Below are 23,468 nucleotides of genomic sequence, written 5' to 3' on the forward strand. Positions count from 1 at the left end.
TACTCAACACAATTACCAATCAACAGTTCATTACTTCCTAATAAACTTAAGTGTCTTAATCCTTTTATATGATAACATGTTGCAAACACAGTTATTTATTAAACATTTCATAACAGAGAAATGCACATGCCTTATAAATGTTAAATATTCCGTCTGCATGGTGCTGCCTATGGTAAAGCCTAAATGTAATAGAATCCTAATTCAAAAATACTCCAAATCCTCAGCTATTACTGTAGCAATGTCACCCTTGAGAACCATAACGTCACCCCTGGGTGGGGGAGTGCATTTGGTCATTATTAGAGTTGCCAGATAACTGTGTTTCAATTTACTTTAAGAGGAAGCTAGATAGATTCTACAGTAGAGGACATACTGTGGACGTCATAATGTAATCTGGCAACCCTGATCACCCACTTTCATAGAGGAAGTAACAAACAGGCGTTTACAGCACTAATTCTGCCTCAGAGGTAACTGAAGCATGCAATGCCTGTGTGTTTTTCTAATAACACAAAAGATCTGAAAACAGAGTGATAGTTTGTAGAGGTTCTCTAGTAGAGAGCAGTGGGCTGAAGATGGAGAGCTGTCAACTGAGTAAGTAAAAAGTTACAGTCTTTGAGATGGTGGTCGTGTTTGTAGTGATAAAACAGGAAATTGTTGTTGTCTAACATAAAGGTCGGAATGGGTGGACAAGCTTGGGTAGTTTTCGTTAATCACAGCTTTTTCACTAGTCATGACCTTTTCTCAACTGATCACACAAGTCCTGGAGACCCCATGGACCACCAGATTTAGTATATAAAGGATTATGACTTGTGTTAGGTTTATAACCTTAGAAAAAGCACAGAATTGTGAACTACTCGTTACCCTATAGCTATTGAAATGGATGACCATGAACTTCCATGTTAGTAGGTAATAAATAACGAATTATCTAATTAATTGTCAAATTGTCAGTATAATCCTTAATATAAAGACCATGCATAAAAAGTAATACATAGTTGATGTACAATTTCTATAGGAAAAATAGAGACAATTGTCCTCGATTTGTCAAAAAAAAAAAAAAAAATCCATGAGAGTCAAAATAAAAAATGCTGATGACGGAACAACAAATTCTTTAGCCCCGATACTGCGACTGACATCTAGCAGATTTCTAACAGGATATGCAAAACTGTGTGAAGCAGAAATTGAGACAAAGGTTATTAGAGCTTACAAGTTACCAGAGGACATTTGCCTTTCTCATTAAGAACGTAGGAGAAACTGTTATATGTACTAATGTTCTAACTCTTTTATGGGTCATGTCAGCACTATATAATTTAAGTCCATTTAAGGCAGTTCTTTAGGGAAATACACTGCAAAAATTGGGTGAAAATATCTTGAATCTAGACAAAAATAATCTACGAGGAGTGTCACACCCTAGATTTGTGAGGAAATTATTAAGAACGAAGGTGTAAACCCAATTGACATTTACAGAAGACCTCAAATACAGTATGGTGATGAGACTCTCAGCTATGGGGGGAAAAAAAAACATTTGAATAGTGCAAAGGCTATACTGTAAGTCTGTGAATGATGATTATGATAGAGGTGGCTCAGTGCATACTGCAAGTTAAGTGGAACGCCTGATCCTTGAATATCGATGGATAACTTGCCTAAGACGACAGGTCCCATCTGTCTGTGGAAACTTGCATGTTGCAGGAATTCAGATGGGAGTTATTACCATGTTGCCTGAACTGTCCTGGCCTCAGTTTTTCTGGGGGCCACTAAAGGAGTTCTTGTGAGGCCAGCATTTCAAACGTAAAGCAAGCTGTATGTTCAAAGCCCCAGTGTTCTGAGCAAAGTTGATGGTATACAAGCACTAGTGAAATGTTGAGATATTGTAAGTACATTACTGTAGCAGGGAATTATATAGAGAAATAAAAGTAGTCCCGGTTTGACTTGAATGCACTTTGTACAGTTTAATATAAGATTACAGTAAACCAAATATGAACTTAAATATGAAACTTTCTACAACTTCCAGACATAGTTCTAAATACAAATTTTTAAAGTGTTACTTTTCTTATAATGTTTCTTATTTTAAAGTCTTAATTTCTAAGAAAACGCGAATGTATCTGCCAATACAAAAAAAACAAAAACAAAAAAGACTAGACATAGAAACAGGTCTGCTAATCTTACTTTTAGTAATCTTAGAACATTTAAAAATGGCATTTAGAAATTCGCAGCTTAGAAGATGACTATAAATGACTTCGCACCTTTACAGCTACAGTATACAACAAAATCCTTAACTTGATTTCTACTTGATTTTAAAGCTATTTGCCTTTCTAGCTTATTCTTTCTTTTTTCTTTCTCTGCACCGATTATTTCTGGTATATCTTTATTTATTTATTTATTTACTTTTTATGATAATTTTGATTATTAACATCAACAATGTTGAAGGTTTTTCCCCCTGAAATAAAGCTTAATTTCTTCTTCGTCTCCTTCGTCTTCCTATTATTAGCCACGGTATTCCAACTGTACGCATGTATTGAAACTCAATTTGCAAAGTCCTTTTCAGTTTGCCATAAGAGTGTACAAACATTTGCACTCGTTTTTTTATGGTATATTGGAGAAATCATTTCTCAGTGGTTGTATCATAAGTCATGTAAAGTAACCCTCTCTGGTAGGAAAACAAAGAACCTTCAATTGTTCTACAAGAGATATACCAGGGCATATGTATAAAAATGCATTTGCAAACCAGAAGCAAGCAGTTTGGTTGGATTTGGTTTTGCAGTGGCACAGTAGGCAGCATTGCCACCCCATAGCTCAAACAGGTGCCTTCATTCTATCACGAGCCTAGGCTATTGCCTGTTGAGTCCATATTAGTTCAATTGGTTTGCTATACCTTGTTGGACTGGAGACCCCAATGTAAATTGACCCTAGCTGTGAATGATTGGGACCCATCAAAGTTTTAACCCAACTCAAGCACAGTGTTCCTGGGATAGTCTCCAGATCCACCACAATTCTGACCAGAACTGTTGCCATGATAGAGACAGAGGAAGGTTTATTCAAAATCCAGAACCACTTGTTCTTTTAGATAATGGGGTGCCTCAAAGCGTAAGGGTCTAAGCTGGTGATAAGTCCCACATTTGCCAATGAACCACTTTACATTTGAGCAAGACATGTTACCCTTAAATATTCTGCTAGAATTGTTATTGTTTTGCAAGATACAATATAATGTTTTGAGCAAAACTGGTCAGATAAAGAACTTGAAGGGATTTGAACCTTCTTTACTAATAGTGAAATAGTGTACAACCATAATGTCTGGATCATTGGCCAGGACAATTTACTACCCTATGATGTTTACTTAACCTGATTATAAGCTGAGAATGTGCGGGTAATCTCAGAAAAAGGGGAACCACAACTTACTATTCCTTGCTGCTGAAGTGGTACCATCAACCCTTTATACCTTTTGAACCTTTTAATCTAAAAGGTAGTACAATGGACCTATTTTTACACACAATATACATATTATTGATTGAGGGAGCAGCAGATCAGAAGCTACAGTGATACAGTAAGATTTGATTGATACAGTAATTGTATTGGATAGTATTCGGCTGAAGAATTTTGCTGGGCATGGCTACCCTACTCCACGGACATACTTTACTGGGTCCATTGTAGCACCCACCAACATAATTACCAATTAATTACTATTTAACGAACCACAAATGTAAAACAAATCTGCAACTTTTAATGTAATCATAAACGTCATACATTTCATATTGCGTTTGTGGCACAGTGTTGCCTGGCACCTCCAGGGTCCAGGTCTGATTCTCCCCTCTGTGTGCGTTTGTAGTTTGCATGTTCTCCTCGTGCATAGTGGGTTTTCTCCAAGTGCTCCGGTTTTCTCCCACAGTCTAAAAATATACAGATTAGGCTGATTTGCTTTCCCAAATCGCCTGTGGTGTGTAAGTGTGTGTGTGCCCTGTGAAGGATTGGCACCTCATCCATGGTGTACCCTGCATCATGCCCATTTAAGTCTCCTGGCATAAGCTCCGACCCTGTATACAGGAGAAATTGGTATAGACAACAATGTTAGTCTGAAGTTCTTACTATTTAGAAAGATATAGATTTTCACCTTCCCAAAAATGTAACAAATCCCTACAAATGTAATAGCTGTAATGGAAACGCTGCAGAACTGTTTATTATGTTTGTGGGCTGGTATTAAATTGGTGGGTGTTACAATTAGGTAAAGACCTCAAATTTAGAGCACCAACATTTTTGATAAAGAGGAATTTTAGACCACCATTCAATACCTTAGATCTCCAGTAGAGATAAAGAAAAAGGAAGTCCTGCAAAATGGAATCTCAATGCATTACCTAGGGCCTCTGTTTTGTGGTCACTGACATTACAGTGATCATGTTTTAAAATGTACAGACAGATCGGTGAAGAGATAGGAAGTTATTAAATAATGCAAATTATATGCATTAAAAACATTAAAGGACTATTCATCTACAAAGTTATTGTTAATTTTGTCCACAGTTTTACATTTTTAAAAACGTGATTGTTAATTTAAAAAAATTGATTTCGTTTTCGAAGCTGTTCATAGCCGCCTCCGTGTCTGCCCCCAAAACACCTTGACAACATTTAGCCCTAACCTAACCACTACCGTTTCCTGTTCCACATTGCGATCAGTAGCAACTCTGGCCTGCAAATAACACAGATGCAGTATGACCATGCAGAGGATAGATGAAGTGTTTGTGAGCATGCTTCTTAATTTTTTTTCCCTGAAACATGTGTTTTTCTTGAATTCCAAGTGTGCCATATATGCAAATACATTTACATGTCCAGGAACATAACTGGCTATATTTAAAGAGACACAGCAGCTCAACATAAGAGCTGATTATTTTATTTTAAGTTTTAAAACATGAAATTCAAGCTGTTTTTGTCCTGAAAGTGAGAAAAACTTTGCATTTTTCAGGAAGTGTTACAGACACTTGTGAGCTCCACCCTTTACACACATACTGTACACATGCACATGCACACACCCAACCTCATGTGACTAAACATTTTAGCATGTTGAATGCAGGAAGGGAGAAACATTGTTGTAACATGTGTTACAGAGATACAGTTCATTCTATATGAATGTCACTGATTATGAAGCTGTTCATCCTTTAATTTTTTGTTCTCTTCATTGGGTTTATTTAAACCCAGAACCACTTGTTTTTGATGGTGGGGTGCCTCAAAGCTTAAGGGTCTAAGCTGGTAATAAGTCCCACATTTACCAATGAACCACTTTACATTTGAGCAAGACATAAGTTACCCTTAAATATTCTGCTAGAATTGTTATTGTTTTGCAAGATACAATATATTGTTTTGAGCAAAACTGGTCAGATAAAGAACTTGAAGGGATTTGAACCTTTTTTACTAATAGTGAAATAGTGTACAACCATAATGTCTGGATACCCTATGATGTTTACTTAAACATTGTCAACATAAGAGCTGATTATTTTATTTTAAGTTTTAAAACATGAAATTCAAGCTGTTTTCGTCCTGAAAGTTGTTTTATATATCATGTAAAATGTATTATGGAACTCTCACGTGGCAAAAATGACTAGATTATGATATCTAGTTTTTAGTTTCGAGCTAGTCCAAAATCATAATTCAGCCATATGAATTTGGCATTTTCATACCTACATTTGTAAAACACTAATGAAAAGAATGGCTTCGTGGTTGGTGGTTAAGTTTCTGTGGTTGCAAATGACAAAAAGAAAAAAAAAAAATCAAAGCATTTCCAGGGAACTACTGCTGAGGCCTTCGTACAGCATTGTTTTAATATGGTATCATAGCTAACTATGTAACTATAGACCTGAAATGTACCTATAGCTATATAACTTGGACAGAGATTTATAAGGTGAATCTTGGACATAACTAACATATTTTTAATATTTTTATGTACAGTATAACTGTTGATATCAGGAGACTGTATTTTATAGTGTTTTTAGCTAATGTTACTTACCATTTTGGAATGAGTCTCCAGTGCTAGTGCTTTATAGCAATCAGAGGTACAGCTGTACGCTTAAATATTTACTAAACAAAGTATTTTTTACTATATTCTATACTATAAGGTAAGGAATGCTACCTCAAATACACACATAAAGCAAGTCTATGCTTTTTGTTCTGTAAATATGCTATACGTGTGACACATTTCAGAACCGATACCGATGTGGATGTTTTAACCAACATGCAATTATCTCGGCTTCATTTATATCCTGCAACCTACGTACCATACCTTGAAAGTTGGGAATTATGAATCACTACTATGATATCACACGTAACAAGTGATATACATTTTCTCCAATATGTTTTTATGATTATGTTTGTAGAAAGTGGGTCACTATGATGACATCAGACCTCATTTTACTTTCAGGATCACACCTTGGATCCTTACCAGTGATTTTGACATTACAGTATATGATGTATTTGTTATATTGTGTGTGCATTTTAGTGTGTCCTGACTTCTTGCCAGAGGAACGGCTTGAGATTGAAAACCTCAAGATGCACAAGCAGGAACTTCTGGATGATATTCAGGTGCGTTAAAATGACCTGCTTCAATCTAAACCTGTTTTATATTTCTTTTTAATATCTTGTGGTTTTACATTTGCTGGTGCAGTTGTTTCAAGCTTATCTAACGAAATTGTAAACTATAACTTATTAAAGGCAAACAATTACTACTGATACTTGGGCTGATATCTTTCATGCATGTATATTTACAGGTTGGCATTGAGCATATGCTAATTATTTTGCTGTTAATCATGTAAGAGTACGTTCGGATTGAACAGACCCAGAGGAACATTTTGCTACTCAAAGCTTGCTCTTCTGTAACTTGGAAAACAAAACTGTGTTTCGCATTTCAGCATCGTTTAGCTTCTATTTTGTCTAATAGGTTTTGCCTAGGTGAAATACGCGAGACGGGACATTAAGCAACAATGAGTCATGAAACATTAAAACAGAAAATGAACAATGTTAGCAATACCATGGAGATACAGTATGGGATTCCATATACATTATAGGCGGCACGGTGGCTTAGTGATTAGCACTGTCTCCTTGCACCTCCAGGGTTGGGGTTTGATTTCCGCATGGTATTTGCATGTTCTTCCCATGCTTGATGGGATTCCTCCAAGATCTCTGGTTTTCTCCCACAGACCAAAGACAAGCAGGCTAGGCTAACTGGCAAGCTGGCAACCTTAAGTAACTGCCATAGAACCTGCCATGGTAACTGGCACAGACAGATATATTTCAAGGGTGGGGAGTATGCATTGCCTGATGTGCCAGATGGGAAGTAGACACACCAAAAAAAAAAAAACTATCCCCATTGTTTCAGTGACAGTTTCCTATGGGGTCAGTCGTGAAGCCTGATACCCGGTTGTACCTGAACAGTTAAGGATCTGTGCTCAAGGGCCCAATAGCAGCAGCTCAGCAGTGCTGGGGCTCAAACTGGGGGACCATCTGATCAGCAGTCAAGCAATTTAACGACCAAGCTATCCCGTCCTGGCTCGCTTTTGCATAATGCCTACTGCAGTGTTTGATTTCACCAGCTGGCCAGAGCCTTAAAAGAGTAAAGCAATTTAAACATTGACCAAATTTTCTTATTGTTAATAATGATTGAATAATACACCTACAGTATGTTTTGAAGGATTAAGATTTCTGATCATGGGAAATACTCGTACAATCTTTTCTTTCATGATATGACATCTATGATGATATCCGGCATAAATAAAAACATACTCGAGTGTTGCTTTAATGCAAAAGTTCCACAAACACTATTTATTATTAATTATTGAAATTATTTATTATTAATTATTAAAATTAGATCATGATTTGTTCATTTATTTAGCTAGATTTTTTCTCTCTGCCGACACATATCCTTCTGAACTAACTAACCAGGAGCTAACTAACTAAGAGCTGGCGATTGACAGTTAAGGGTGAAATGAGTTTTAAATTCTTACAGGTATGTAATCAAAAGGTGCAGATAATGAACCATGGAGGTGGTGGACAGTCCTGTTAATCTTGTAATTTTCTCTTTATATTTGGTCGAATCCTGAATAGCATTTAATTGAAAACTAGTTCACTATGTGGGGTGTCACACTAGGTAGTGCCCTTAATTAGGGGTTGGAGAGGGATTTGGGATTTAGCCTTGTTTTAGAAGCTGGTTAACTTTGTAGCTTGCATCAACACAGAGGCAATTCAGAACAACTTAGAAGCAATTATTAATTAAAGAAAGATGATATAGTTTAAAATAACATTATGGTTTTGGCAGGCACCTGATCAATTCGTCTTGACCTACTTTCAGCCGTACTGCGACCGACTGTTGGAGTGCCTCTCATCCAATCAGAATACTCGGTCATAAATATAATTTGTTTTCTAAATTTCTAGAAAAATAAATTTCTTTTCCCCTAGGGATGTGTTCTTTACAACTGTAAACACACATACATGATGCTACTTTAATTTAAAGCTGGCTATAAAGGTTCACATGGCATCTGGTTAAAACTAGAGGTGTGCATCAAGATTGCCAACACTTATGTCATGCAGGTTAGCTGGGTTTTTTTTTTTTCCTCTCCTATTTTTATTTTTAGCAAGTCTAACTGCCCGGTCAGTTAGGTACTGGCCTGTTCATATTTTTAAAAACATTTTTGAAATTATTAAGAAAAATATTGCAACCAAACAAAAACAACAACAGCGAATAAAAATGAATCAGTAACGGAGCCTTGCTATGCGTTTAAAGGAAAAAAAACATAAAGAGAACAGTGTTTTTTATGTTTTAAATTAGAAACAAAAACCTTATTCTGGCTTATTCTTTTTTATTCAACATGCTAGTTTCTTAAGGACTTCTTTTTTTTTTTACCTGTTAGTCATTCGCTCTGTTGCCACAATAAAAAAAGGATCTTTGTAAAAACAGGGCTGTTTCCATGCTGCATCTTGTGTGTGTGAGTGAGTGTGTGAGAGCCGGTGAGTCAAACTGTGCTGAAATGCTTTTTGCAGAAGCTGAAGTGGGAGATTGAGAACGTAATGGCCGATATTCAGGACTTCGAGTCTGCAGAAGAGAAGTGAGTGAGAGTGAACATTCAGGTTCTGACATTTCGGTTTAAAACACATGATGTGTCTTACATCACATAATGTCATAAATAATTTGGTTATTACGTTATGCTTTTCTCACTCATCAGTTTTTGATGTGGCTGTAAAAATTTCGAAACTGCCTCATTTTTCTTTTTTTTTCTTTCTTTTTTTTTATGACAGCAAAGTGCTCAATAGAGGGAAACAGATTTCTAGCGGCAAGAAGAAATTCAACATGGACCCGAAAAAGGTACATTTATATCACCGTTGACCTTTAGCAAATATAATTGAATAACAGAATGCTTCAGTGACCTTGAAGTACAGGTTAAAGCTAGTGTTTCTGTATCTCCACTGGGGGTTGCAGGAAAACAGAGAAATGTTCAGAAATGTTTGACCAGATGACAATTCGATGATGACGATATACTGTAGACTTGCTGTCCTGTTTAATCTTGAACCAAAAAGGTTATTCACGAAGGCTTTTAGTAAAACCATTTTCCTTCCATGTAGATTGTTTTAACCTGTGTGACTCAAAGAGGTTCAAAGTTTGGCCTCAGGTTAGTGTGTGGTCGTGCACCATCTGGCCTCCATATTTAAAACATGTTGCCATGGAAAAACACTCGTCGTTGGTATTTAAAAACTGATTTGCAGTCATACAGCAGAGGTACAATAGTAGGCTGATCGCTGAAAGGCAGCATCTGAAAAAAAACAAAAGCCCAGAAACGGAAGAACCACCTCTTATGGTATTTTTTTTTTTTAATGGCGTTGTGGTTTTTCATTTTGAAACAAGTGCGGTTTTTAAAGGGTGACTTTCGCAGCAAGGCAAAGTCTGGCAAGCAGAAACAAACAAAACGTTTTCGTGTTATGATTCAATGGGCTGAAAAAAAATTGGTTCGAATTGAAGCTACAGCATGCACTGCTATTTATGATCCTTATTTAACAATTTTGAAATGTACATATAGTTCTAAATTCTGTGTGGTTATATAAAAAAACCTTTTATTGTACAATGGAATGCATACTCTACATATGCATTTATTCCAGAGATTAGTCAAAGTTAGAGGGGACTGATGAGTATTTACAGTATTACGTATCATCTGACTTGATCAAATACATAATGCAGAAGTGCTTATTTTAATGTGATGTTTCTAATGAGGTTTAGCATGATTCAAGAACAGCAGGATTGTTGTTGCTACTTTATACTTTATATTTCCCAAGCTTGATCATTTGATACTGAATCACTGAACATACAGTAACCTGAACCTACAGAAAACTAAACATGAAAATCATTGTAGTTTAGTTCCTATTGAAACTTTAAATGTGATGACAGTGAACAACAGAATAATAAAACGGTTGATTTAGCATAGCCTGTGTGCACAAAGGAAAAAAATATATATATAATCCCCGTTGATTTTGAAAAAGGGCAGAAATGATTGTAAGCAGAGATCAGACTTTACAGCTTGGGACCCCGACTAGAGTGGACTCTACAGCTTGGATTTCTGGACTTGATTCAGTATGGACAGCTTGGGCCTCAAGACTTAAGCCGCTAGACTCAAGCCTAGGAATCTAAACTACTGTATATTAGGCCAGTGGGGACTTAGACATGACTCTCTGGTCTCAGCAAAAACTCTATGGCTTGAGAGCCTGGTCTTATTTCAGACTTTATGCTTTTGGCCTTTAGATTCAACTGAAATGCTATTGCTTGAGACTCTGGACTCTACTTCTTGGAATTCTGGATTTGACTCAGACTTTTACTCTACAGCTTGCGACTCTAGACTCAAAATGGCTCCACCAATTAGAGCTCTTGGTTCTCAACACAGCCTCTGTGGCTTTACTCAGTTCACAATCTATGGCTTACGACACTGAATTCAACTGAAACTTTACTGTTTGGGACTCGACCCAGACTTTAAATCTTTGTCCTTTGAACTTGACTCAGACTTTTACAGACAATGGTCTCAACATGTTCCATTTAATTTGATACTCTGGATTCAGATTCACTGGGTTGGGACTCTAGACTTAAATTGACTCTTCGGTTTGGGACTATCTGCCCTTGACACAGACTATTAGCCTTGGGTCTTTGGACTTGACTCTACAGCTTGACACTCTGTACTCAACTTGTATTTTACACTTTGCAACACTGGACTTCTGAGAACATGGAAGTGCACATGTGACATTGGTTTTATGCAGTTTTCAGTCATTAGTAATAAGTTCATAAAAATAGGCTTCTGCCAGAAATATCTATGAACCATTTTATGTTTTGGATATCACAATGAATTTTAAATGCAATCGAGCAATCATAATCAATATGTAGTTATTTTGATTTATATTCTGACGAACTCAAGTGGCATCCAGTACAACCAGGAAGCCAAAAATGCCTAGAACTGATCAGAAACAAGTGCAAGGTAGTTGTAAACAGGGTAACACAGAAGAAGACACATTGCACAGATGTTACAACATCATCATGGTTAAACAAGGTACTCATGTGTTTACTATTGCAGGGAGTCAATTATCTTGTGGAAAATAACCTGCTAGAATGGAAGGCCCAGAGTATTGCAGAGTTCCTCTATAAAGAGGACGGCCTCAATAAGACTGCTATAGGAGACTTCCTAGGAGAAAGGTAATGCATCAACGTTTTTATTAAATACAATAATCAATTTGAATTTCCCCAAAGTCTTTGTAAATACTGCACTTACTCTTTTCATAAACTTTATTCACATGTTATTTACACAAATCATTTTAAAATAAATTTATATCAACAAATCTCAAAACACAACAATAATACAATCTTACTTTTATTACTTATTAGCTGCATCATAGTGTTTTGTGCATAATAGTTTCATTTTTGATATGTACAATATACTGATCTGTTTATTCTCCACAGAGAGGAGATGCACCTTCAGATCCTGAAAGCTTTTGTGGAACTTCATGAGTTTTCTGACCTTAACCTTGTACAGGCACTGAGGTCAGGATCCCAATTATAATCATTTAAACATGTTCTTTAAATACGTTTCATAATGAGAAAGAATGTTATCTTTGGCAAATTGTTGTGGTTATAGGGAAAGAATATGACCGGGATGTTATTATAGACAAATATTCAGCCACGAGGGTGTGATGTAGCAGAGTTACTGTTAACACAGAAACAGATTCTTTCCCAGCAGGTTAACAGCACATCCCGAAGTGGTTCCTTTTTTTTTTTTTTAGCAATGTGCCAACATTTTACTATTTAATTTTTGACAATGGTAATGTACTGATATACTGCGGTGTAAATGTATAAATACTTATATAAAATTGTTCTGTATTTCAGGCAGTTTCTGTGGAGTTTCCGGCTTCCTGGCGAGGCACAAAAAATTGACCGCATGATGGAGGCCTTTGCCACTCGCTATTGTGAATGTAATCCAGATGTGTTTCAGTCCACTGGTGAGCAAAAGAAACCCAAATAAATTTAAGGCAATATCAGTGCCATTAAAAGCTTTCAACTATTCCATCAAGTGTTTCCTTTTAGCCTTTGTAAATCTGAAAGTTGAGGCATGTCAACAAGTCCACTTGATATGACTCAACCTCCAGATAACCTCAATTGGATGACTGAGAATATTCAGACATATAGGCTTTGTATAGAAAACCAATGTATAATCTATTATGTTTATGTAATCTATTCTCAGACACCTGTTATATCCTCTCATTCGCCATCATCATGCTGAACACCAGTCTCCACAACCCTAACGTGAAAGACAAGACCACACTGGAGCGCTTCATCAGTATGAACCGAGGCATTAACAATGGAGAAGACCTACCCAATGAACTTCTCACGGTCAGACTCAGCGTCATTCAGGCCTGACAAGGCCACATACGGCATACATCTCAAAGAAATAAGGAAATGAAAACAGTTTAAAGAGGAAACAGTGTGGGTGACAAATAACAATAGATGCAGCGGTGCTTATTAAAAATACTGCTTAACGAACTGAATCCTGAACTTGGATTGCTGTCTGTGAGGAGTTTCTCATGTTCTTCTTCATGTCTGCAATGGTTTCCTACACCAGGCTGCCACATGTCACTCATACTGACAAAATACTGTACAATACTAGCCTTCGTTTTAACACCAGCCATATTTTTTATACATACAGTTCTTAATCTTAATCCTTCAGGTTAACTATCAGAATGATTCTTTGGCGTCAGGAAGTTTCTTCACAGGCTCAAATGTCCCTCTTTCTGTTACCTCTCCCCATAGAAACTATATGACAGCATACGGAACGAGCCATTTAAAATCCCGGAGGATGATGGAAACGATCTGACACACACTTTTTTCAACCCTGATCGAGAAGGATGGCTTCTCAAACTGGGTGATTACATTTGGGTTCCGTTTTACTTGCTATAGTTTTGTACGGCTAAAAGAATTATGAGTGTATTATGATCATATTATGCTTTGGTATAAAAGGAAAAAACACTAAGCTTTTAAGTATACATTACAGTATAGTATAGTAATTAACAGACTGTGATGTATGGCTGTGCAGGAGGAAGAGTGAAGACATGGAAGAGAAGATGGTTTATCTTGACTGATAACTGCCTCTACTACTTCGAATACACCGCCGTGAGTAAATTTTCATATGAATCATGTCTGGTAACCTCATGATCATCTTAATGTTCATTTAATCTAGAAAATGTTTGGGTTGTAGGACAAAGAACCGAGGGGGATCATTCCTTTAGAAAACCTCTGTGTCAGAGAAGTCAACTATTCCCGCAAACCGGTAAGCTAACAGGCAATTTGTAAGTACAAATAATACAGTATATGATACAGACCTATTTGCAATCAATCAGTTGTCCTTTTGGATGCCTGAAGAATGTAAAATTAGGAATATAGTTATGCTTCTGCTTTGTGGAGGAACCTTAGTTATTGCATAACTGTGTTTCATCTGTTTGTGTGTGTCTCTATGTGTCTCTGGGGAAAGTACATCATTTACGTTTACTCTTTTGAGATCTGTGACCAATTGTGTATGTGTCAGAGTTTTGTATGCAAGTCTTCTGTGATTGCACCACAGGAAAAGAAAAACACTCACAAACTGTAACATTACAGTCTGGACCTGATTGATGTGGGCCTACTGTATGTGACTTTATAGTATACTGTAGGTGTTAAATAAAGTATAAGCGGAATATGATGTTGTAGGAAAACGATGAATAACTATGTTGCGTGGTATGGTCTGTGGTCAAGACGAGTTACAGCTACCCTCCATGACATGGACCAGGTTCACCTGAATTGGACACTTGAATATTTTAATTCAGATTCATTTTCTAGCTGAGAGAAATTATTCAGTTATTGTAGCCTATTAGCTTCAGGGCTTGGCGTGTTGTTGGCATTGAGACGCTTAAGACAGTATATGCCATGTATTATAGTTGTCCACATGCACAAAACAAGTAATTTCACTAATTAGTTCTCTCGTATCTGTTTAAAGAGTTGTGCTAATTAGAATAAGCTGGTTTAGTTAATTGAAGAAGCAATAATTGTTGGGACTTTTTCTTTCTGAAGTCCACCTACACACAAAAATGTCTAAATCAAGGGAATTCCCAAGTGACTGGCGAACTTTTGTGGTGAAGTTTTGTACATCTTCAGGAAACAATAAAGCAGCTATAGATTATGAAAGTGACACCAGAGTATTGCAGACATCTTGTTGACTCTAAGCCCAGCCAGACCCCACAGGTTATGAAGAATAAATTACTTAATATTAACACTGTATAAAATAACAAATTATTCTCGTTATCTTAATTGTCCTTATTAATTTTTTTTAAGAATGTCATTGAATTTCACTTTTGTTTCAATGCTTTTGGCCACCGCTGTAGACAAGCATTAGCAAGGCATTACCTACATTAGTATATACATGTGGAACTGCAACTCAGTTGGTGGTGGTTTTCGTTCTGTACTAATCTCTCGAAATTCTAGAGACTGTTGTGTGTTAAGCTAGTAATACGACTACTCAAACCAGCGCACATTGTCTAAAAGTCTCAACCTGCATTTGCATGACTGCACATATTGAGTTTCTGCCACATGATTAACTGTTTAAATAGTTACACAGTTGAATGTATTTGTACGTATTTATTTTCATTTAGTAAAAACTTAGTAACTGTCTAACCATATATATGTATGTGCATGCATTTGCAGTACTGCCTGGAGCTGTATAACCCTAACAGTAAAGGACATAAAATTAAAGCATGCAAGACAGATACAGACGGCAGGGTGGTGGAGGGGAAACATCAGAGCTACATGATCTGTGCTTCTACAGCAGAGGAGAGAGATGACTGGATTGAAGCTATCAGGTAGCATACCACCTCGATTCAGTTTTATAGCGCCGCTATTTATTTATTTATTTATTTTTTTTACAATGGGCTAAGTTTATAATATTTCCAAGAAAAAAAAAAAAAAACTCTTTAAATGTATTTATGGCTGCAGAAGTATATGTGGTGTGATACGTTTCTTAGAATATCTTTGAATGCCTGATTTGTTGGTGATTATAATGTACTTTAACTTATATGTAGCATTCTTTTGGTAACTTACAATACCTGAGAAAGATATTGATATCCTTTTACCTTTTACTTTTAGCTAGCTTTGTACAGTAAATGCTAGCTAGCTTACTAGCTTTGTTTACCTGCTAGTTTATTCTTAGCATATGCAGTAGTTGCCTAAAAGATATTTAGAAACTTTTATTTATTAGAAAAAAAGTTATCAGTCATCAAATGTTAATACAAAAGCTAATTTATTCCTTCATTGACACTTTTCAGTCATGAAATGGCACCTTCTGGAAGCCTTCATTTAAATGTGGCATCATAACATAGTGATTGCTAAGGAGTTTTTCGCTGAACGCAGGAAACATACCAACACATTTCCTTTATAAAAACAAAGGAGAATATTGATATTTATGATGCTTTTAGCTAGCTGCCATGTGTTGCTAGTCTTGAATATCAGCTTGCTTATTTGCAATAAAAGTTACAGAGAGTACAAAAAATCTTGCGAAAAAATGAATAAATATAGTTATTCTGTGTACAATATGTATGAAAATTTTGCTTTTTAAACTTGCAAGATCTTTTTATAGGAATTTATCAAAAAGCCTGAGGAAAATATTGATATTCCTAAAGCTATTAGCTAGCTGGCATCTACTGCTAGCCTTGGGGATTAGCTAACTTATTCTGACTATAAGTACAGAACAATTTGGAACAACCTATAAATATAATTTGTGTCTTTTTTGGCAAATATATTAGAGTTCACAAGTCTGAGCTTAAAAAATTAATTAATAATTAAAGTTTTATTTTATCAGCTATCAAAGGCAAATAAAAATAAAAATCACTCATGGGTTGATGCCACAGTACTTGTTATGGAAATGGGGATGGTGACAGAATTAGCTTAATTTAAATGGTTTTCTCTAGTGGTTTGTATGACCTCAGTATGTGTGACAGTGCTGACATTTCCCAGTAGACTTATGAATGCATGGTGTCATTATAGTCGTACGTAGTCCTTGGTAGCATAACATGTCATAGCATATCCGCCTATCTAAAAAAGTAACAGTAGAGAAACTCTTAGTCTTATCCGCTATGTTCTTGCTGAAGTTTTCTGTTGTTTCAACCGACACATTTTATGTCAAACCGTCATATCCTGTGTCACCACACCCTGCCTGGCCTTGAGTTGGGTGGCAACATTTTTCCAGCACAACTGAGGAAGATATTGATGCTTCTTATGTTTTAAGTTAGCTACATGCTAGGTTAAGCTTTTTTTTTTAAACATTTAAGTTGTTTGAGGTGTCACATAATGTTAAGGTTTCTCAATATGTCTAGACAATTGTGATTATGTTGGCAATATTTCAGTAAATTCCCAGCACATCCTCTGTGGAAAAAAATGGCTGTTGTTGATATTTTTAGCTAGGTACATGGTAGCTTCCTACTTTGCTAGCTTTGGTTGAATAGTTAATTAACGTTTAAATTCTACACCCCTATTATTGTCTCTATACCTGGGTACAGTATTTAGTCGAGCTCAAGTACTATTTTATTAGTTATCGAAAGCTAAAGTACAAATTTAATGCTTGGCTAATACGTATTATATAAAAATACATGACACTTTTTGGAAGCTACCTTAGAGATATAGATATAGGGACCCCTGAGACATAGAATTATTAGCCTTTTAGCTTTAGCCTAAAACTACAGTTGGCTTAAGCTGACGTGTTAAAAATTGTTTGGTCAGTTTGTTGGCTTTAACAAGTGAAGTACTGACACACTGAGCTGAATATTTCCTGTTACCAACCCACAGAGCGAGCATCACGAAGGATCCGTTTTATGACTTGGTCTCAGTGAGAAAGAAAAAAGTCATCCAGCAAGTGGCACAGGAATGACAACAGTAGAACAGCATGGGATATGGCATGAGAGCGGATGGACACTGCAGTCTGCATGGAGCAGCAACAGAATGACTAAAAGTTTACTTATTACTCACGTCGCTGTGTATAGCCAAACAGGAAATTAAGAGAAGCAGTCTTTTTTTTTCTACTGTTTCTGTGGAACAAACACAACAAGTCTTTTTTTTTAAGACTTCCATTCTGTGTCTGTTGATTAAAGCGTCTTGGGAAACAGTTATGAAATATAAGTATTATTAATGCACATATATGTGTTTGGTCTATTCGACCTGAATGGCGTCTTAGAAGTGTTTGAAACAATAGCCAAAGCGAACATTTTGAAGTCAGTGTTTTTGTTTGGAATAGAACATCAGTATGGAGGCTCACATGACTCTGACTCGAGCTTGTGCTTCTGTCTGTGAAGAGTTTCACATCTTCTCCCTGTGTCAGTATGGTTTTCCTCTGGGTTCTCCAGTTTCCTCCCACTTCCCAAAAAAAATGCCAGACATTGACTGGTGACTCTAAATCGACCCATGGTGTGAACCAGTTACCTGTGGTGTGTTGCCACCTCATGCAAAGTTATGACAAGTTTCTGTCTGGATTCACCACGACTGACCAAAATAAACCAATTACCTATGAAGAATTAATGAAGGTCAATGAACTCAATGCCAGACTACTACAGGAAAGCGTATGCAGTGGCAAAACACATAAACAAACCGAAACACTCAACAGCAAATTCAAAAAACGCAAATGTGAGAACACAAAACCATTAATTCAAAACAGAAAATGTAAGTGCTTATTGAACATCACTTCCTTGTTTCTGATTGGTTACTGATACTGAGCCTGAGGTGTTCAATGAGGACCCACTCTTTCTGTTCCGAGTTAATGCTGTTAGGTTTTTACATTTGCTGTTGTGCGTGCATGGTTTTACTTTTGCTTTTGTGTTTTTTTATTTTGAAGTTGTGCTTTTTGCTTTTGTTGTTGGGTTTTTAATTTGTGTGTTTTCATTTCTGGGAAATGAAGCCTTCTTAGTGAACCTGTAAGTGTACAAAGGTAATCTGATTACTTTGTTAAAAACTCTAGCACTTTACACTGGCTCATTCAGTGGCTCCATTTTTGCAAATTGCCTCACCGGTCAGTTGTTGTGGGTTAAAACCTTAAATTAACTGTAAATATGCATGATGTCATCGATTTTATTCACACTTGGAATAGGCTTCTAACACACAAAGGTGAACAAATTATATGTTAGACCCGGACTCAGGGTTTAGTTAAGTTAAAGTGGCTTAGTGGTTAGCACTGTCGCCTTGCATCACCAGGGTTGAGGGTTTGATTCCTGCTTGGGGTTTGTGTTTGCATTTTTTCCCCATGCTTGGTGGGTTTCCTCCAGGTCCAAAGACTGGAAGAAAAAAAGCAGATTAGGCTAATTGGTGTTCCCAAACTGCCTGTCATGTGTGAATGAGCATGTGAGTGTGATAGACTCCAGGCTCCCTCGACCCTGTATACAGGATAAAGTGGTATAGACGATAAGTGAGTGAGAAATACTCTTTATTATTAAGAGGACAACTTATTAGTAAAAAACAAAAACAAAAACAAAAAAAACGTTAGGTGAATCTCATCAATAAATAACATAACGAAAGGAAAGTATTTCATTGCAATTACCAACATTGCAATGACACAGAAAATAGCGAATTGTCCACATATGGGACATTGACTAGACATTAACTATTGAATAATCTGTCATCTCAATGTAGCTATGTCTGCATACAGTAAGTCTATCATTGATTCTTTTTTACCTCTACAGTTACACCCAACAACCTCCTTTATTTCACATTTATTTATGTATAAATTAATATTTTCCTTTTTTGTTACTGCAACTAATTATCCAATCTACAAACCGAGCTAACTTAGCTATTTAGTTAATACTAGCTAGGCCTAGTTTAAGCATTATTATGATTTATGCAAACATGTTTTAAAAAATAAAAAATAAAAAATAATGGAAGCTGCCTTATAGTATTACATACTTGCCTAAACTTGTAGTGTGCAGGGTCTAAAAACAATATAATGCTGTGTTTATTTTTTTTGTTGTATAAATAGATTATATATTTATTCATGTACACCATTTGCATTGTGTGTGTGTGTGTATATTACACCTGAATAAAAATCATTATTTATCCGTAAACAAAATATATAGTAAATAAATGTAAACAGGCCTGATTTGCCTAATCTGTATATTTTCTATTTTTCTGTACAGTATTTGTGAATATGAGATCAGGGTATTATAGAGAATCACGTGATAATTATTAATAAAAAAATCTTTGTTTTATTTCATTGATTTAGTGTCTGTTTCTGCTTTTTAAAACTTTTCTTAAAATGCAGTAAAGTGAAGCTGAAAACATGTCTCTTTGCTTTACAGCATGATTTAATCTGACACTTGCATCTTGCAGAAAGAGGAAGTGTCACCTGAGTTCCTTTTCCCTTCCTTTCTCTCTATCTATCTCTTTTTCTTTCTTTTTTTCTGTCTGCCTTTCTCTTTTTCTTATATTAGTTTATAATGGTCCTCAAAAAGAAGTGTGTCATATAAACTCAGTGCATGCAGACCCACTTCCTACCCCCCACCCACCCACCCACACACACACACACACACACACACGCACACACACACACATTAAGCTTGTTCTCATGCAAGTTTTATTTTTATCCATGATACACTTCTCTGTAGCCACAACCAATTGGTTTGTTTTAGTATTTCTGCAAGGAGTCTGCTTTAGTTGTGATAAGCAATACAGTACCTCCAAGTGCATGAATATTATAAAACATTTGCCCAAACAGACCTTTTGTCTTGTAGAAAAGTATCATTTGTCCTTCGGACATGCCTTGCATTTATGTCTGAAATGCAGTTTCAATAGAAGCAAAAATGATGTACACTTTGAGAGTAACACAAATATGGTGATGGTGATCACCCTGTAATACTGACTAAGTTAAAATAACCTGGACAGATTGATATTCTACAAAAGGTACAGAGATTAAACTATTGAGGATTGGGGTAAAGTCATTTTCTGATTGTTTTTTGCCATTTGTAAAAAAGCTTGTCCGGAGAGGAAAAGGTGAGCGCTATCAAAATCCGGAGACAATTTATGTGTACAGTTGAAAATATATCTCAGTCTACCATAGTAATATTTGACATTACAGTATATTATATTACAGTATATTATATTACAGGTCAGTATTATAGATCCAGTGTCTCGAGCTTGCGTTTTCCTGTCTGTACAGAGTTTCACATCTTCTCCTTGTGGCAGCATGGCTTTCCTCTGGGTTCTCCAGTTTCCTCCCACTTCCCAAAACACAGGCTATTCAATGACCAGTGACTGTAAATCAACCCACAGTGTGGACCAGTTATCTGTGGGGCATTCCCACCTTGGGCAAGGTTATTGCAGGATTGGTTTTACATTCATTATTACTCCGACACGAATGCATCAGTTACAGTTGATGAATTAATGAAGACCAGTGAATTTAATGGTTAAAATAGACTAAGTCGGACTATTTCATGGTACTGTTTCATGGTGGCACTGAAGTACAAAACATATAAACAAGTTAATTCTTATTTAGCTGTTTTTGCTTATGTTGGTGTGTTTTGATGTTTGCTGCCGTGTTTTGGAATTTACTCTCGCGTTTTTGCTTTGGCTGGTGTGCTTTTCAATTTGTTTGTGTTTTACACTTTAGGGTCACTGACAACTTCCTATTTGTGGGGTTTGATTTTACAACCTTACAGTGGCTCTGTTTGCTATTGTTGTTGTTTTTTTTTTTTTCGCTTGCGTTTTTTTTTCTTCAGTTTTGCTGGTCTGTTTTTTTCAATTTGCTATTGCGTTTTCGCCTTTTCTGTTCTGTTTTTGAATTTGCTGTTGTGTTTTCACTTTTACTGTCACGTTTTTGCTTTAAATGTTTTCGTGTTTGGTATTTTTAATTTTATTTATGTGTTTTTAATTTTGCTGCTGATTTTGCTTTTATTCTTGTGCTTCTTGTTTTCTGTTATGTTTTTACTTTCGATCCTGTTTTCTGTCGTTAGTGGGGTTTAGGTTCAGAATCTTACAGTCACAGTATTTGCTGCTTGCATTTTAGCTTTTATTGTTGTGTTTTCGTATTTGATGTTGTTTTGCACTTCGGATCCCCCGAAAAGTTGTGAGTTCACACCCCAGCACTGACAAACTGTCAGGCCTGTAACAAATACAGTAACTGCTCAGTTGAAAAATTAAAAAGTAATTCTGGTTAAAGGTTTCTGTCAAATGCTGACAATAAATGATCTCCTTAAACCCTTACATACTGTAATGTGATATTCTACATACAGTAGAATGATTCTAGAGGCCTGGACATGGTGGGTTGTGGTGTACTGGGTGTTCTGGTGTCTTTCTATCATAGCCAATGATTTGTTCTGCATTGGCTTTTCTGTGGGATTGGACCAAATAGGCCAGCCTTTGGTTCCTACAGCCAAGGGTGACTCTTCAGTGCCCATAATCCTGTCACCAGTTAACTGGTATTTAATTGATAAACAGTGTAATTGTGTTAATGCTGTGGCTGATAGCCTAATTTAGACTACCTAATCAGACTAAATGAATAAACTCTGGATAAACATCTGGATTTCCAGAAAGAGTGTTCAAAGAGATCTTTAGAATTATGGTGAATTATACTTCAAGAGGAAGTGATATACGGTATACAGTATACTCTTTAATATACTATATACATTATATGATTGGGGGATCATTTCTGAGGGCACCTCAGTTCTTTTCTTTTAAAAAAAATGACACAAAATGAGAATGCCCAAAATGTAAGGATGAGCTATTTTTAAAAACTTGTTCCTTTTTTTTCATTTACATCATCTCTTTAGCTGGGTTACAGGTTCCTGTTTCACAAACCATTTATATGCTTGCAAGTGCTCACTCTGCTGTTTATATGATGCACTGCAAGACGGTTAACATTTGAACATTATTGTGAGCGTACAGTTTCTAGATGTAAACATTGAGATAAGTGTATGTAATTTGTTTATCTGAATATATTTTTTTTGTGAAATCTTTAAGATTACATTCAGATTTACCTTTGATTGCAGCACACATTGTGGTGGCCAGTTCATGTGTGAAAATGATTCCTTATGCTCACAGAACCACCCTTTCACATTCCTTGGAGGGGAAGAAAATCTTAATTGATGTCATAACCTAGTCATTAAGTACATTCAGGTTATCAGCTGACTGTTTTATTGCCAAATAACATAGTTGAGCCTAGAACCTGAACAACTGAAGCAACTTCTTCAGTTTATTCTGATACAGTAATAACACTGCCTCTAGAGGCTTGTACAGTGGGCACTATGCATGATGGGTGCATCACTTCATGACCCTGATGCGTCTATCACTCTAGAATAGGAACTCATCAAACCACATAACCTTTCGCAATCTTTATGCTTAGTAGCATATTAAAATTTTTATGTGATTAGTCTCAATAACAACTTGTTTTATTTTGGCCACACAGCCATTTAGTCCCATATTGTGTGCATATGGAAATGCTCTTACTTTTATGATTAAACATAGCTATTAAAAAAAAAATAATAATAATCCTTTTTTTTAACCAGGCAACTTCACCAAGTGTTTAAGTGATCTCTATCCTTTTTTTCCCCTAACAGCTGTTGATAATGTGTTAAAGGGGTCTTAATTTCAAATTCATCCTTAGTTGTTTTCTTTGCTTGATGCAGCCTTATAATTTGAACTTAATGATTTTTATGCTGAATATAATCTTCCATTATACTGTATATCAGTTTAGATCTCAGTCTTTTTACTCAAACAAGTTTACCCTCAGGAATTTCCATTTTTTAGAAGATTGTGGAAAGAAAAAAAACTTATATACTTGCCCCTAATTAAATAATTTGAATAATTGCCCCCGCGACCCTGAATACAGGATAAAGCGGTATAGAAGATGAGTGAGTGAGTGAGTGAGTGAGTGAGTAAGTAATTGCTCCTTTACAAAATGCAACATTGTTTCCTCATATTGAAGACTTAG

At 36.1% G+C, this 23,468-nt stretch overlaps 1 protein-coding gene across 1 annotated transcript; it reads left to right on the forward strand.

Annotated features, from left to right (window-relative positions):
- The first annotated feature begins 423 nt into the window (after nucleotides 1-423).
- cyth4b (cytohesin 4b) lies at nucleotides 424-19,752 on the forward strand. Its single transcript, XM_053498308.1, has 13 exons — nucleotides 424-588; nucleotides 6,470-6,552; nucleotides 9,004-9,068; nucleotides 9,259-9,325; nucleotides 11,568-11,686; nucleotides 11,951-12,031; nucleotides 12,374-12,486; nucleotides 12,729-12,877; nucleotides 13,295-13,406; nucleotides 13,578-13,654; nucleotides 13,740-13,811; nucleotides 15,218-15,372; nucleotides 17,351-19,752. The coding sequence occupies exons 1-13, from the start codon at nucleotides 570-572 to the stop codon at nucleotides 17,430-17,432; spliced, it is 1,194 nt and encodes a 397-aa protein (XP_053354283.1). The 5' UTR covers nucleotides 424-569; the 3' UTR covers nucleotides 17,433-19,752.
- Nucleotides 19,753-23,468: the final 3,716 nt, after the last annotated feature.

Source organism: Clarias gariepinus, chromosome 6 (genome assembly GCF_024256425.1).
Source record: "Clarias gariepinus isolate MV-2021 ecotype Netherlands chromosome 6, CGAR_prim_01v2, whole genome shotgun sequence".
Lineage (NCBI taxonomy): Eukaryota > Metazoa > Chordata > Actinopteri > Siluriformes > Clariidae > Clarias > Clarias gariepinus.